The 17,280-nt window shown below is 51.5% G+C and overlaps 1 protein-coding gene across 11 annotated transcripts in view; it reads left to right on the plus strand.

Annotated features, from left to right (window-relative positions):
• The window catches only part of sorbs1 (sorbin and SH3 domain containing 1), a 138,321-nt gene that overhangs the window by 77,084 nt on the left and 43,957 nt on the right, over positions 1–17,280 (plus strand). For all 11 annotated transcript variants that reach the window (XM_078428529.1, XM_078428523.1, XM_078428524.1 and 8 more), the window contains 2 exons: positions 163–326; positions 16,028–16,110. In XM_078428529.1, coding sequence (XP_078284655.1) covers positions 163–326; positions 16,028–16,110 — 247 coding nt within the window. The remainder of the gene's footprint in view (positions 1–162; positions 327–16,027; positions 16,111–17,280) is intronic.

The raw sequence follows: 17,280 nt of genomic DNA on the forward strand, positions 1-17,280 counted from the left end.
TTTCATTTATACCAAGGCAATTAACCTGCAAACCTGCACGTCTTTGGAGTGTGGGAGGAAACCGAAGATCTCGGGGAAAGCCCACGCGGGTCACGGGGAGAACGTACAAACTCCGTACAGACAGCGCCCGTAGTCACTTTGCACTTCTGTTGTTTTTTGCAGCTCGCTGTTTGCGTCCAGTTACCAGGCCGAGCCGAGAGGCGGAGAGTCGATCACCCAGGAAAACGAGAGGCAAATCTACAAGACGGTCCTAGAAGGCGGAGATATTCCCTTCCAGGGGCTGAGTGGATTGAGCAAGAGAACGTCCAGCTCCTCGTCAACCAAAGGTGACCATGCTCCTAGCAGTTCAGTTAAGTTTATAGTCACATGTACCGAGGTACAGTGAAAAGCTTTTGTTGCGCGCTAACCTGTCAGCAGAAAGACAGCACATGATTACAATCGAGCCGTCCACAGTGTTTAGGCACATGATAAGGGAATAACGTTTAGTGCAAGGTAAAGCCAGTGAAGTCTGATCAAGGAGAGTCCGAGATGTGTAGGTCGGAATAACTGCAGATGCTGGTTCAAACCGAAGGTAGACACAAAATGCTGGAGTAACTCAGCTGGTCAGGCAGCATCTCAGGAGGAAAGGAATAGGTGACGTTTTGGGTCGAGACCCTTCTTCAGACTCATATATTCAGGATAGTCCGAGAGTCATCAAAGAGGTAGATAGTAGTTCAGGACTGCTCTCTGGTTGTGGTAGGACGGTTCAATTGCCTGATAACAGCTGGGAAGAAACTGTCCCTGAATCTGGAGGTGTGCGTTTTCACACTTCGGTACCTCTTGCCCGATGGGAGAGGGGAGAAGAGGGAGTGGCCGGGGTGAGACTGGTCCTTGATGATGCTGCTGGCCTTGCCGAGGCAGCGTGAGGTGTAGATGGAGTCAATGGAAGGGAGGTTATCATATCATATCATATATATACAGCCGGAAACAGGCCTTTTCGGCCCTCCAAGTCCGTGCCGCCCAGCGATCCCCGTACATTAACACTATCCTACACCCACTAGGGACAATTTTTACATTTACCCAGACAATTAACCTACATACCTGTACGTCTTTGGAGTGTGGGAGGAAACCGAAGATCTTGGAGAAAACCCACGCAGGTCACGGGGAGAACGTACAAACTCCTTACAGTGCAGCACCCGTAGTCAGGATCGAACCTGAGTCTCCGGCGCTGCATTCGCTGTAAAGCAGCAACTCTACCGCTGCGCTACCGTGCCGCCCTTTGGTTGGTTTGGGTGGCAGTCTGGGCTGCGTCCACAATGCCCCCGAATGTCCAGCAGTGGTTTATCCAGACCCTCGCGTCTGGTTGTTACTAACCTGCCCGTTAATGGGAACTCACCCTAATGGAGGCAGGACAAGTGAATGAATGAATGAATGCTTCATTATTACATGTGACAGGTCACAGTGCGATTCTTTGTTTGCATTCTCGAGGTATGCAAAGAGTTGCCACACAAAGGGCGCTGACAAAGTATATACCATGCCAGGTCCTCCTTGGTTCTTTTGCCCCCCCCCCACAGCAGTCCCCCACGTCGGTCCTCCTTTGTAACCCCCCCCCATCACGGGCGATCAGTCTGTGCTAACCAATCTGATCTCCCGGTGGCTGAGCACTTCAACTCCCCCTCCCATTCCCAGTCTGACCTTTCTGTCATGGGCCTCCTCCAGTGCCATAGTGAGGCCCACCGGAAATTGGAGGAACAGCACCTCGTATTTCGCCTGGGCAGCTTGCAGCCCAGCGGTATGAACATCGACCTCTCCAACTTTAGATAGTTCCTCTGTCCCTCTCTTCCCCTCCTCCTTCCCAGATCTCCCACTGTCTTCCTGTCTCCACCTATATCCTTCCTTTGTCCCGCCCCCCTGACATCAGTCTGAAGAAGGGTCTCGACCCCAAACGTCACCCATTCTTTCTCTTCCGAGATGCTGCCTGACCTGCTGAGTTACTCCAGCATTTTGTGAATAAATACCTTCGATTTGTACCGGCATCTGCAGTTATTTTCTTACAAGTCCGGCTGAGAATCTTCATCACGGTTTATTCACAATATCTTGCAAGGACAACTGCATCGATGCCTTTCCTTTGTAGCCCTCCGCCCCACCTCAACGAGTTCCGGGCCCGTCATGACATACAACTCTTCTTTGGTCGCCTCTGTCCACTCACCTGCCCCCCCCCCCCACCCATGTCATGACTTCATCCACCCCTCCCCCTTTCCGATACGGAACGGTCTGTCCTCAGCAGAGGCCTCACTTTTGTTCCCCTCCGCCCCCCCCCACCTCAACGAGTTCCGGGCCCACCACGATGTGGAGACCTTCTTCCATCGCCTCCACCTCCGGGCCTTTTTCTATGGGGAGGAGTCCTGATGTCCAAGTGGTGACCCCATCTCCCGTCTCCCACACTCCACATCCTCTGGGATTCCCCTTCGTGCCCACCTTCTACCCTCTCTGGACCCTTTTATTCCCATTTGCCAGCGCGACATCAACCACCTTGACCTCTTCACTCACCCTTACCCACTCCAATCTCACCCGCTGTGAACACACTCTCTTCGCTCAGCCACAATCCCCACACTGTTATTAAATCCGCTCACAAGGGAGGTGCTCTTGTAGTCCGAGGCCAGACACCAGCTCTCCTGCGCTGAGGCCAGGCCCCAGCTCAGAACACTTCCTCCTACCCACCCCTCGACCAAGACCCCACAGATGAACACCAGGCCACCATCTGACAAGCTATTGGAAGAAGGGTCTCGACCAGAAACGTCACCTATCCACCTGTGGAATTCCCTGCCTCAGAAGGCAGTGGAGGCCAATTCTCTGAATGCATTCAAGAGAGAGCTAGATAGAGCTCTTAAGGATAGCGGAGTCAGGGGGTATGGGGAGATGGCAGGAACGGGGTACTGATTGAGAATGATCAGCCATGATCACATTGAATGGCGGTGCTGGCTCGAAGGGCCGAATGGCCTACTCCTGCACCTATTGTCTATTGTCTATTGTCTTCTCCATAGATGCTGCCTGACCCGCTGAGTTACGCCAGCACTCGAGTTATTCGAGGGACTGAGCTATAGGTATAGGTATATAGATGCTGGTTTAAATCGAAGGGAGAGAAGGAATGGGTGTTTCATCAGTCTGAAGAATGGTCTCGACCCGAAACGTCACCCATTCCTTCTCTCCCAAGATGCTGCCTGACGCGCTGAGTTACTTCAGCATTTTGTGTGTGAGCTACAGGGAGAGGTTGAGTAGGCTGGGTCTCTATTCCTTGGAGCGCAGGAGGATGAGGGGCGATCTTATAGAGGTGTACAAAATCATGAGATGAATAGATCGGGTAGATGCACAGTCTGTTGCCCGGAGAAAGGTGAATCGAGAACCAGAGGACATAGGTTTACGGTGAAGGTGAAAAGATTTAATAGGAATCTGAGGGGTAACCTTTTCACACAAAGGATGGTGGGTGTATGGAACAAGCTGCCAGAGGAGGTAGTTGAGGCGGGGACTATCCCAACTTTTACGAAACAGTTAGACAGGTACATGGATAGTGCGTATGAAGGAACTGCAGATGCTGGTTTAAACTGAAGATAGACACAAAATGCTGGAGTAACTCAGCAGGATAGGCAGCTCTCTGCAGTTTTTCTTACCTACAGCATCCGGGCCTACAGCGTCCGGGCCTACAGCTACCGGGCCTACAGCGTCCGGGCCTACAGTGCCTCCCGAGCCTAAATTTAGCCCAAAGTACGGCATGTCCCGGCTAATATGGGAAAGTTGGCAACCCTAGGGAGGAAACCAGAGCACCCGGAGAAAACCCAAGCGGTCACGGGGTGAACGTACAAACTTGCACAAACAGCACCCGTAGTCAGGATCGAACCCAGGTCTCTCGCGCTTTAAGCCAGTAACTCTACCGCTGTGCCACCGAGCCACCCTCTGGTGTACATAGAACACAGAAAGGAACGGAAACAAGCTCTCTGACCCACAATGTCTGTGCCAAACATGTTCAGAGGTCAGAGGAGCAGAATTAGGCCGTTTGGCCCATCACATCTACTCCACCATTCAATTATGTCTTTCCTTCTCAACCTCATTATCCTGCCTTCTCCCCATAACCTTTGACACCCGCACTGACCAAAACCTGTCAATCTCCGCTTATAAAATATATATTATCATATCATATCATATATATACAGCCGGAAACAGGCCTTTTCGGCCCACCAAGTCCGTGCCGCCCAGCGATCCCCGCACATTAACACTATCCCACACTCACTAGGGACAATTTTTACATTTACCCAGCCAATTAACCTACATACCTGTACGTCTTTGGAGTGTGGGAGGAAACCGAAGATCTCGGAGAAAACCCACGCAGGTCACGGGGAGAACGTACAAACTCCTTACAGTGCAGCACCCGTAGTCCGGATCGAACCTGAGTCTCCGGCGCTGCATTCGCTGTAAAGCAGCAACTCTACCGCTGCGCTACCGTGCCCCCCTGCACAGCCGTCTAGTGGCAGTGAATCCCATAGATTGACCACTCTCTCACTAACGAAATTCCTCCTCATCTCTTTTTTAAACGTACCAAGACAAACCAATCTCCGCTGCCTGCGTGAGTCCCTACCTCTCTCTGCCCTGCATATCCTTGTGCCTATCTTAAAGCCTCTTAAAGGCTATGGTATCTGCCTCCACCACCACTCCTGGCTGTACATTCCAGGCACCCACCACCCTCTGTGTTTAACCCACCACCCTCTGTGTTTAACCCACCACCCTCTGTGTTTAACCCACCACCCTCTGCACATTTCCCTTAAACTTTGCCCCTTTCACCTGTGAGCTGTGCCCTTTAGTCTTTGACATTTTCAACCTGGGGGGAAAAAGCTTTTGACTGCGTAGTCTACCCTGTCTACTCCTCTCATCATTTACATACTTCTATTAGATCTCTCCTCAGCCTTCGACAAAACAATCCAAGTTTGTCCAACCTCTCCTTATAGTGCGGTATGGTGGCGCAGCGGTAGAGTTGCTGCCTTACAGCGAATGCAGCGCCGGAGACCCGGGTTCCATCCCGACTACGGGTGCTGTCCGCACGGAGTTTGTACGTTCTCCCCGTGACCTGCGTGGGTTTTCTCCGAGAACTTCGGTTTCCTCCCACACTCCAAAGACGTGCAGGTTTGTAGGTTAATTGGCTTGGTAAATGTAAAAATTGTACCTAGTGTGTGTAGGATAGTGTTAGTGTGCGGGGATCGCTGGTCGGCGCGGACCCGGTGGGCCGAAGGGCCTGATTTCGCACTGTATCTCTAAAATAAAAAGATTTTGGTAAACCTCTTCTGCCCCCTCTCCAAAGCCTCCTGATCCCTATGTCCCATGCACTGGGGCACCAAGAACTGTATACAATACCACAAACGCGGCTAAAGCTGCATCATGACTTCCTGACTCTTACACTCAATATGCAAGGAGGAACTGCAGATGCTGGTTCAAACCAAAGACAGACACAAAAAACTCAGCGGGTCAGGAAGCATCTCTGGAGAAAAGGAACAGGTGCCATTTTGGGCCGAGACCCTTCTTCAGACTGAGAAACGGGAGAAAGGGAAACTAGAGATGTAGATATCCAGTAAATAGGACAAATGATAAGCAAAAAGCAGCGACAATCAATGAAAGGTGGAGCCCACAATGGTCTATTGTTGGCTGTGGGCTAGGTGGTAACGAGTTATACAGACTTATACTCAATGTCCCGACCAATGAAGGCAGATATACCATCTGCCTTCTTTGTCACTGTTATCCACCTGTGCTGCCATTTTCAGGGCTATTGACTTGCACCCCAAGATTCCTGTGTATGTTAGTGCTGTTAAGGGTCTTGCCATTAGCTGTACGCCTTATCCATTGATAATCGTGAGCTGGTTTGGATGTGTGTACAATAGTTTACTAACACGTTTTGTTCTAACACTTGTGTCTGTTCTGTTCCGCACGCTTTCCAGTGGATACTAAAGGTGGGATTGGCCACAGCATTTCAACTACTTCAGTTAATAGTACAGCAGATTTCTCTAGTAATGCTCTAAGCTGTAAATGTAGGCCTGTGAAAGCCCTGTCGGCAGCAAACAGCAGCATATTTGAAATCCTTCCCTCCAAGTTCAAACCCAGGTTACCTGTAAAGGTCATTCCAGCCCTGGACAGAGAGAGTGCCTGTCCGCAGAGAGCTCAGAGCTGTGAGAACCTTCTTGGTGATAACGACCAGTTGGCCAGCAGGAGAGCGGTGGTGAAGGAGGACGGGCAGAGCTGTGGGCCGCCATTGCTCAACGAGGCAGGGGAGCCATCTCTTTGTTTGGGTGTTGAGCAGAGAGGGCAGGAGTTGGATGGTGCCGCTGGAAGATGCCCGTGCCCAGACGCTGCCCTCTGTACCCAGCCTGGTGTGAAGGTGGATGGGATCAGTTGGCCGGTGCGCCCGCGGTGCTGGGCAGTGGAGTCCCGCTTTGAGTGCGGCCCGCGGGCCGGGGGCGAGCGGGGCAGGGTCTGGGGGGAGTGGGACTGCCCCAAGTGGTCCTCAGTGTCCTCCAGGGTCAGTCAGTTTGAGCAGATCATCCAGAGGTCCCGGTCGATGCCGTCGCTGGATCTGGGCAACGAGTCGACGGCGTGCAGGAGCCCAGTGCCCGCCCGCCCCGTGCCATACACACAGCTGGCACAGTCGGCAGAATCGCTCCTGGACCTCCCGCCGAGGGGCGCGGAGACCCAGGCCGACGTGCACATCACCGTCCGCCGAGCGTCAGCCTCGGGCAGCGAGGAGGACGTGGCTCCAGGCCGCAGTGAAGTGGTGGTCTCCGAGACGCCCTCTCCTTGCCCCGAGCCCGAGCTTGTCTGCCTGCCCACCCTCTCAGGGGACATCTGTGCCAACAGGCGCCCATCCCCCACCACGCTCAGCGCCGGCCAACACAAGGAAGCCCCCCTCACCTCTGGCACCAGCTTCGCGTCCCTTCCCCGGCACGTGGGAGCGACAGACCTCCAGCCGGCCACGGGACGTCGTCCGCTCCCTCTCTCCAGGAACCTCTACCTCCTGAGCCCACGGCCATTCAGGCTCAAGAAGCCCTCTCCGCACAAGTTCCGAAACCCGTTCACGTTGGTGGACTCGGCCAGCCAGACCGAGGTGGAGGACAAGGCGGGAGGTTTGATGGCCAGACCAGTCGCGCCGAGGCTGCAGCCCAACGCCAAGCCGCCCCACCCCACCCGCACGACGTCCTTCCACGTCGTGGAAGCGCTGAGACGCTCGGCGGTCACCGCACACGCCCAAGATGGCGGCATCTCTGGTTCTGATCTCTCAGAGGGATCTGCTCATGGAAGCCGTGCACCTCTGTGTATGCTTGGTCCAAACCACAGTCGGCACGGCGACGTGGAGATGTTTCCTCAAGGTGGACCTTCCAATAACTCAACAACGCTCTGTCTCTCTGCGCTCTCTCTTCCTGTGTCTCTACTCCAACATCTCCCCACCCCCCTTAATCTACAAGTCCCAACATGTGCTCTTTACCTCTGAAGTTACTTCTCCTTGGAGTCTCTGCTGTTCCTCCCTGTTTGACATTTTACCATAACCCTCTTACAGAAAGTGGGTGTGGAGAGGATGTTTCCACGAGTGGGAGAGTCTAGGTCCAGCGGTCATAACCTCAGGATTAAAGGACGTTCCTTTAGGATGGGGATGAGGAGGAATTTCTTTAGTCAGAGGGAGGTGAGTAAGTGGAATTCATTGCCACAGAAGTCTGTGGAGGCCAAGTCAATGGATATTTTTAAGGCAGAGATAGATAGATTCTTGATTAGTACAGGTGTCAGGCGAGAAGGCAGGAGAATGGGGTTAGGAGGGAGAGAGAGATCAGCCATGTTTGAATGGCAGAGTAGCCTTGATGGGCCGAATGGCCTAATTCTGCTCCTATCACTGATGAACTTGTGAACATGACTTGTGAGACATAAAATGCTGGAGTAACTCAGCGGGTCAAGCAACATCTCTGGAGAACATGGATAGGTGATGCTTCAGGTCGGGACCCTTTTTCTCCAGAGATGCTGCCTGACCTGTTGCGCTTTGTGTCTATCTGTGTTTGAGTCTGAAGAAGGGTCCCGACCGAAAACGTCACCCATCCTTTTTCTCCAGAGATGCTGCCTAGGGTTGCCAACTGTCCCATATTAGCCGAGACATCCCATATATTAGGCTAAATTGCTTTGTCCCGTACGGGACCGCCCTTGTCCCTTATTTGGCCCGGTGGACGCTGTAGGCCCGAACACTGTAGGCCCGGACACTGTAGGCCCGGACACTGTAGGCCCGGACACTGTAGGCCCGGACAGTGTAGGCCCGGGTGCCGCCTAACGGAGGTTGCATAGCAACCCGCCTCCCGGTCTTCCCTCATTATCCCCTCCTCCAGGTTAGGAAAAGGGGTCGTACAACGAGATCTGGGTGTCCTAGTGCATCAGTCACTGAAAGGAAGCATGCAGATACAGCAGGCAGTGAAGAAAGTCAAAGGAATGTTGGCCTTCATAACAAGAGGAGTTGAGTATAGGAGCAAAGAGGTCCTTCTGCAGTTGTACAGGGCCCTAGTGAGACCGCACCTGGAGTACTGTGTGCAGTTTTGGTCTCCAAATTTGAGGAAGGATATTCTTGCTATTGAGGGCGTGCAGCGTAGGTTTACTAGGTTAATTCCCGGAATGGCGGGACTGTCGTATGTTGAAAGACTGGAGCGGCTAGGCTTGTATACACTGGAATTTAGAAGGATGAGAGGGAATCTTATCGAAACATATAAGATTATTAAGGGGTTGGACACGTTAGAGGCAGGAAACATGTTCCCAATGTTGGTGGAGTCCAGAACCAGGTGCCACAGTATAAGAATAAGGGGTAGGCCATTTAGAACGGAGATGAGGTTAAACTTTTTCAGTCAGAGAGTTGTAAATCTGTGCAATTCTCTGCCTCAGAAGGCAGTGGAGGCCAATTCTCTGAATGCATTCAAGAGAGAGCTAGATAGAGCTCTTAAGGATAGCGGAGTCAGGGGGTATGGGGAGAAGGCAGGAACGGGGTACTGATTGAGAATGATTAGCCATGATCACATTGAATGGTGGTGCTGGCTCGAAGGGCCGAATGGCCTACTCCTGCACCTATTGTCTATTGACTTGCACCTACTTCTTCCCCAACCCCCTTCTACCTACATTCCTTCCTCTAGCTTCACAATTTGCAACCCTTCAATCCCTTTGTCTCACACCTTTTTGTGGCACAGTTGCACAGCGATAGAGTTGCTGCCTTATGGCACCAGAGATCCTGGTTCGATCCTGACCAAGGCTGGTGACCGTGCGGAGTTTGTACGTTCTCTCTCTGTTTGCGTGGGTTTTATCCGATGCTCCGCTTTCCTCCCGCATTTCAAAGACGTGCAGGTTTGTAGGTTAATTGCCTTCTGTAAATTGCCTCTAGCATAGAACTTGTGTCTGGGTGTTCGCTGGTCGGCGTAGACCTGGTGGGCTGAAGGGCCCGTTTCCACGCTGTATCTCTAAACTAATCCCTAAACCAAACTAAACCCTTCCATCTTTCCATCTCTGCCTTTTGTCCACCATCTGCCTTAACAAACCTCACCCCCACCCCCCCCCCCCCACCTCACCTGTATCGACCTATTACCTGCAAGGCTTTGTCCTGCCCCTCCTCTCTCCCAGCTTCCTTCACCCTGTCCCTCTTACAATCAGTGTGAAGAAGGGTCCCGACACGAAACGTCACCTGCCCATGTTCTCCAGAGATGCTGCCTGACTCGCTGAGTTACCCCAGCAATTTTACCCATAGTCATGTTATTGAATGCATAGATGTGTGTATATAAGTTGACATAGGTTCACACAGATGCAGAGGACATTAGGGGGTTACCTTTTGGTAGCTTGTTTGCCGAGACTCGATTGGTATTCGTTGTTGTCTTTAAAGTTAAAAGCAGCCAGTTACTCAAAATCTACCCAAGAACCACAAATTAGTGGCACAGGTGGTGCAGCGGTAGAGTTGCTGCCTCACAGCGCCAGAGACCCGGGTCCGATCCTGACTACAGGTGCTGCCTGTACGGAATTTGTACGTTCTCCCCGCGACTGCGTGGGTTTTCTCCGGGTGCTCCGGTTTCCTCCCACACTCCAAAGACGTGCATGTTTGTACGTTAATTGGCTTGGTAAAATTGTAAATTGTTCCTAGTGTGTGTGTGGGCTGATGTTAGTGTGCGGGGATCACTGGTCGGCGCGGACTCGGTGGGCAGAAGGGCCTGTTTCCACACTGTATCTCTAAACGAAACGAAACTAAACTGAAGAAGGGACCTGACCCGAAACGTCACCTATTCCTTCTCTCCCTAGATGCTGCTTGACCCGCTGAGTTACTCCAGCATTTTGTGTCTACCTTCGATTTAAACCAGCATCTGCAGTTTTTTTCCTAAACTAAACTGGAGTTGGCTTTTAAATGCTTGGTGCAGGACGGTTTCTCTCAACCGTAATCTTAAGAGAAGTAGAGATGTGGAGAAATGTAGGGAAGGAATTCAGTTTAGTTTATTGTCACGTGTACCGAGGTACAGTGAAAAGCTTTTGTTGCGTGCTAACCAGTCAGCGGAAAGATAACACTTGATTACAATCGAGCCATTTGCAGTGTTTTCATAAGGGAATAACGTTTAGCGCAAGGTAAAGCCAGCAAAGTCCGGTCAAAGGCAGCCCGAGGGTCACCAATGAGGTCGATAGTAGTTCAGCACCCCTCTCCAGTTGTGGTAGGATGGTTCAGTTGCCTGATAACATCTGGGAAGAAACTGTCCCTGAATGGGGAAGTGCGTTGCCGAGCCCACAGCTGCCGGAAGTGGGAGAAGGATACTGGGAACTGGGAACGTTCGGAGTCCGGAGTTAGAGGAATGCCGATCCAGGAAGCTGGAGCGACAGAGATTATTCCAATAGTGAGGGGAACTAGATTGTGGAGAGATGAAGCAAAGGGATAGAATTGTTCCACGATGTGTTACTGGACCTGGTGTTACCGATTACTCCCTCTTAGCTTTGTTTTAATCAGGTCCCTAAATGTTGGGTTCAAAAGGGCAGCTAGTGGGTGTTGTAGATAAGTTGTCAAGTTTCACGCTGGTAAGTGGCGATGTAGGTGGTCAGAGCAATGAGGCATCACCCATCCTCTTTACACCCTCTTTATACCCTGAGCATAGAGGTTGGCAGGTAGGGTTGCCAACTGTCCCGTATTAGCCGGGACATCCCGTATTTTGGGCTAAATTTGCTTGTTCCGTACGGGACCGCCCTTATCCCGTATTAGGCCGGGGGGCCGCTGTAGGCCCGGACGCTGTAGGCTACCAGAGTATGTTCGGGGAGTGGGGCCGAGTGTGTTCGCCTAACGGAGGTTGCCTAGCAACCCGCCTCCCGGTCTGGGCGGCTGCCATTGGTCGGAGCAGGAGCACGTGGCCGCTGGCTGGGTGAGGTCACGTGGGGCGCAGGGCGGTGACGTCACCTTGTCCCTTATTTGGGAGTTAGAAAGTTGGCAACCCTATTGGTAGGTCATGAGTATAGAAGTTGGGAGAGAGACACAAAATCCTGGAGTAACTCGACAGATCAGGCAGCATCTCTGGAGAAAAGAAGTAGGTGACGTTCTGGGTTGAGACCCTTCTTCAGATGTTTCTTCATAAGTTGGTAGGTCAAGTTATGGTTGTATAAGACATTGCTGAGGCCGCATGTAGAGTATTGTGCTCCGTTTTGGTCGCCATGTTGTAGGACAGATGTCAAGCTGGAAAGGGTGCAGAGAAGATTTACAAAGATGTTGTCATGTTTCAAGGGCCTGAGCTACAGGTAGGGGTGCCAACTATCCCACTCCCAAATAAGGGACAAGGTGACGTCACCGCCCCGCGCCCCATGTGACCTCACCCAGCCAGTGGCCACGTGCTCCCGCTCCACCAATGACGGCAACACGGGCTGGGAAGCGGGTTGCTATGCAACCTCCATTAGGCGGTGCCTGGGCCTCCGGGCCTACGCTGTCCGGAGCTACAGAGGCCGGGCCTACAGTGTCCAGACCTACAGCGTCCGGGCCTACACTGTCCAGACCTACAGCGTCCGGGCCTACAGCGCCCCCCGGGCCTAATACAGGACAAGGGCGGTCCAGTACGGGACAAACCAATTTAGCCCAAAACACGGGATGTCCCGGCTAATACGGGACAGTTGGCAACCCTAGCTACAGGGAAAGGTTGAGCAGGTCAGTTCTTTATTCCTTGGAGCGCAGGAGGATGAAGGGGGTGATCTTATAGAGGTGTACAATATCATGAGAGGAATACATTGGGTAGACGCATAGAACCTCTGGCCCAGAGTAGAGGAATTGAAAATCAGAGGACATCGGATTAAAGTGAGAGGGGAAAGATTTAATAGGAACCTGAGGGGTACCTTTTTTACACAATGGGTAGTGGGTGTATGGAACGAGCTGCCGGAGGAGGTAGTTGGGGCAGGTACTGTCATAATGTTTAAGAGACATTTGGCAGGTACATGGATAGGACAGGTTTAGAGGGATATGGGCCAAATGCGGACAGGTCGTACGAGTGTAGATGGGGCATGTTGGTCGGTTAGTGCAAGTTGAGACGAAGGACCTGTTTCCACGCTGTATGAGTCTAAGACTGTGCCCCCCCCCCCACACCTCCAGTAGCTCAGCGCCCCCTCAGAGGGCCTCAAACGTTAGGGAGTAGAAATAGGTTTTGAGGCTGGACTTAAAGGAGTCGATGGAGGGGGCAGTTCTGATGGGGAGAGGGATGCTGTTCCACAGTCAAGGAGCTGCAACCGCAAAAGCGCGGTCACCCCTGAGCTTAAGCTTAAACCGCGGGATAGTCAGTAGCTCCAAGTCGGCCGACCTGAGGGACCTGGAGATAGAGTGGTGGGTTAGAAATGTTTTGATATGGGGGGGGGACAAGCCCGTTTAGGGTTTATATGTGAATAGGAGGAGCTTGAAGTTGATTCTGTACTGTACTGGGAGCCAGTGGAGAGAGGCCAGAATCGGGGTGATTACAGAAGCCAATTAATCTACAAACCTGTGTGTCTTTGGAGTGTGGGAGGAAACCGGAGCACCCGGAGAAAACCCACGCAGGTCACGAGGAGAACGTACAAACTCCGTGCAGACAGCACCCGTAAGTCAGGATGGAACCCGGGTCTCTGGCGCTGTGAGGCAGCAACTCTACCGCTGCGCCACCGTGCCGCCCAAATTGATGAAGGAAGGTAGTGATGCTGGAATCTGGAAGTGCGTTTCAGCAAGGGTCAGCACTTGGGCAAAGTGGGCCAACCCAATGGGAGGCTGATGTTGAGAGTGTCCAAGGCCTTTGGCGATGGTTAACCTGATTACCCTGTTGGGTAACCTGTTTTCTCGCTGTATCTCTAAACTAAACTAAACTAAACTAAAATCAATGCTGAACAAGATCTTGGGTATATCAGTCAATGGTGAGATGAGGCCTAATTCTTTTGTAGGTATTTGGTTTAGGGGATATGGTGCAAGTGTGGGCAGGTATTGTTAGGGTCGGCACGGTGGCGCAGCGATAGAGTTGCTGCCTTACAGCGCCAGAGACCCGGGTTCGATCCCGACTACGGGTGCTGTCTGTACAGAGTCTGTACGTTCTCCCCGTGATCTGCACTGGTTTTCTCTGAGATCTCCAGTTTCTGTCCACACTCCAAAGACGTGCAGGATTGTAGATTAATTGGCTTGGTACAGATGTAAAATTGTCCCTAGTGTGTGCAGGATAGTGTTAATGTGCGGGGATTGCTGGCCGGCGTGGGCTCGGTGGGCCGAAGGGCCTGATTTTGCGCTGTATCCCTAAACTAAATTAAACTAATCTTGTCCAAATCAGAGATGAATTTTTGGGAAACATGGATGCTGGAGGAACTCAGCGGCTCAGGCAGCATCTCTGGAGGAAATGGAGAGTGGGGGAAAAAACTGGGATCCACTCTCCCAACAAAACCTGAAACCAAAAGCATTATTGTACAGCAATATTTCTCAATCTAACTCAGTTCATCTATAAATGACAATGGTAAACAAACACACCACATGGAGGCATGGAGCTGTACAGCATTGAAACAGGCCATTCTGCCTACCTTGTCCATGCTGACCAAGGTGGCATATTTCGCTAGTTGTATTTGGCTGCAATTGATTCATAATCCCTCTAAACCCTCCCTCGACATTTATTAATCTGAATCTATTTGTCTGTATACTAAACCTCTCGTTTGTTTGTTTGTTTGTTCCTGAACTACACCCAAAACGGTACACGATAGCGCGACAATTTTAGGCCCACCTTACTCACCGTCGTCCCTTTGGTGCGAATGGAAGAAGTTTCATTGAAATGATTTTAAAGTTATTCACATTTTAAAGTTTCAATCTATCTCCTAGGGAGAGAGGGAGAGGGAGGGGGAGGAGGGAGGATAAGGGGGGTTGTGGGGGATGGAGTGGGGGAGGGGGAGGGAGGAGGAGGAGGGAGGGAGGGGGAGGGGAAGAGGTGGGAGGGGAGGGAGGGGGGAGGGAGGGAGGGAAGGGGAGGAGAAGGGGGGTTGTGGGGGATGGAGTGGGGGAGAGGGGAGGAGGGAGGGAGGGAGGGGGAGGGGAAGAGGTGGGAGGGGGAGGGAGGGGGTTGAGAGAGGGAGGGAAGGGGAGGAGAAGGGGGGTTGTGGGGGATGGAGTGGGGGAGAGGGGAGGAGGGAGGGAGGGAGGGGGAGGGGAAGAGGTGGGAGGGGAGGGAGGGAGGGAGGGGGTTGAGGGAGGGAGGGAGGATAAGGGGGGTTGAGGGGGATGGATTGGGGGAGGGGGGAGTAGGGAGGGAGGGGGAGGGAGTGGAGGGAAGGAGGGGAAAAGGGAGGGGGAGAGGTGGGGAGAGGGGGAGGAGGGAGGGGGAGGAAGGAGGGAGGGGAGAGAGGGGGGGTGAGGGGGGGAGAAGAGAGTGCTGCACCAATGCAGGAGAGGTTTGGGCCCAACGGGTCCACTTGGTCTAGTTTATTACGAAAACTCTCATCTTGTTTATATATATATATATTTGTACGTATGTGTCCGAAATACAGCCAAAACAGTACATGTTAGCGCAACAATTTTAGGCCCACTTTACTCACCGTCGTCCTGCGGTTCAAATGGTTGTTATATTTTAAAAGTTTCTCACTTTAAAAATTTTTATAAATCACTTTTTAAACTTTAATAAACCCCATTTCCACTTGCCCTGTCCATCAGCCGTGTTCGACGTCTCAATGGGGAACCTAACGGGTTGTAATTGTACCGGCTTCTATAACTTCTTTTTATTTGGTCCAGTTTTCCCCCCACGATCAGTCTGAAGAAAGGTCCCGACACGATACGTCACCTATCCATGTTCTCCAAAGATGCTGCCTGACCCGCTGAGTTCCCCCATCACTTTGAGTCTGTCTTTCATATAAACCAGCACCTGCTATTCCTTTTCATTACATAGACTGGACTTCTGTTTGCCTGGTTGCTGCCAGTTCTAAATGGTTGCACTTTTCATGCCCCTGTGACTGACCCCAGCAGTCGTCCAGCATCAGTCCTCTCGAAGGTTAATACATTTGATAAACTTCAGTATACACTTCTTGTCTTTTCCAACCATTCATGACAGGATTACGTTTGCTCCAACACCTGTGAAATCTCCTGTCTAGTTTAGTTTGGAGATACAGCGTGGAAACAGGCCCACCGGGTCCGCACCGACCAGCGATCCCCGCACACTAACTCTATCCTGTCACTGCACATCGTGTATGTGAATGTGACAAATAAACTTGACTTGACTTGACTCCTACACACACTAGGGACAGTTTTCAATTTTTACCGAAGCCAATTAACCTACAAACCTGCACGTCTCTGGAGTGTGGGTGGAAACCGGAGCTCCCGGAGAAAACCCACGCAGGTCACGGGGTGAACGTGCAAACTCCGTATAGACGGCGCCCGTAGTCTGGTTCGAACCCGGGTCTCTGGCGCCGTGAGGCAACAACTCTACCGCTGCGTTTCTGTGCCGTCTCTTTTCAGCTTTAAACGGGCGTATCGTGCGCGGCGTGAAGATTGACTTTGCTTTGTGTTGTCTCCGGGTAGAATCGGACTCGGTGAGGTCCACTCCGATCGAGCGCATGGAGACCCCTGAGGAGATGTGCCGGCGCCGCCATGAGGACAAAGAGGTGGGTGCCCGTTCAGTGACCGCTCCTCCACTGCCAGGTCAACGTAGGTCGGCCAAGCCAGTGTATCAAGTCGGTTTAGGTGCGTGGGAAGGAAGTGCAGACGCTGGTTTCAACCGAAGCTGGAGCAACTCAGCTGGAGCAACTCAGCGGGTCAGGGCAGCATCTCTGGAGAAAAAGGATGGGGTGAGGTTGCTGGTCGAGACCCTTCCTCAGACTGGTTAGGGATAAGGGAAACAGGAGATGTAGACGGTGATGTGGAGAGGTAAAGGACAATGAATGAAAGATAAGCAGAAATGTCACGATGATAAAGGAAGCAGGCCATTGTTAGCTGTTTGTTGGCTGAAAACGAGAAGCTCTCGACCGGAAACGTCACCTATTTTTTTCTCCAGAGATGATGTCTGACCCGCTAAGTTACTCCAGCTTTTTGTGTCTAGTTTATTGTCACGTGTACCGAGGTCAACAGAAAGACTGTACATGACATGTTACATGATTGCATAATGAACCATTTCTCCACGTAGAGATAATATAATGCCCGCCTTCTTAAAGTGATCATTGTACTGATATGTTTGACGAGGCTCCATGTTACTTTAATTTCGGTTCAGTTTAGTTTCGTTTATTATTTTCACGTGTACATGAAAGGTTTTTATTTGCGTGCTATCCAGTAAAAGAACAGACTATACATGATTCCAATCAGGTCATCAACTGGGCACTGATAAAGGATAAAGGGAACAGCATTTAGTTCAGTTAAGTTTATTGTCACGTGTACCGAGGTACAGTGAAAAGCTTTTGTTGCGTGTTATCCAGTCAGCGGAAAGACAATACATGATTACAATTGGGCCATCCACATGATAAAGGGAATAATGTGAATTAGTTCTAGATATAACATTGAATTAATTCTGATTAAAGATAGTTCAAAGGTCTCCAATCATATAGTGGATAAGCATTTCATACGTTCTTGGAGCAGAATTAGGCCATTCGGCCCATCAAGTCTATGTACTCTGTTAAGCCTGATAGCCTCTTCGACCTGTCTATATTAATTGGTTATAATAGTTAGGCCTCATAGAGTCATACAGAATGGAGATATACCCTTTGGCCAAACTTCCCCATGCTGACCAAGATGCCTTATCTACACCAGTCCCACTGCCTGCATTTGGTCCATATCCCTCTAAA

Source organism: Rhinoraja longicauda, chromosome 35 (genome assembly GCF_053455715.1).
Source record: "Rhinoraja longicauda isolate Sanriku21f chromosome 35, sRhiLon1.1, whole genome shotgun sequence".
NCBI lineage: Eukaryota > Metazoa > Chordata > Chondrichthyes > Rajiformes > Arhynchobatidae > Rhinoraja > Rhinoraja longicauda.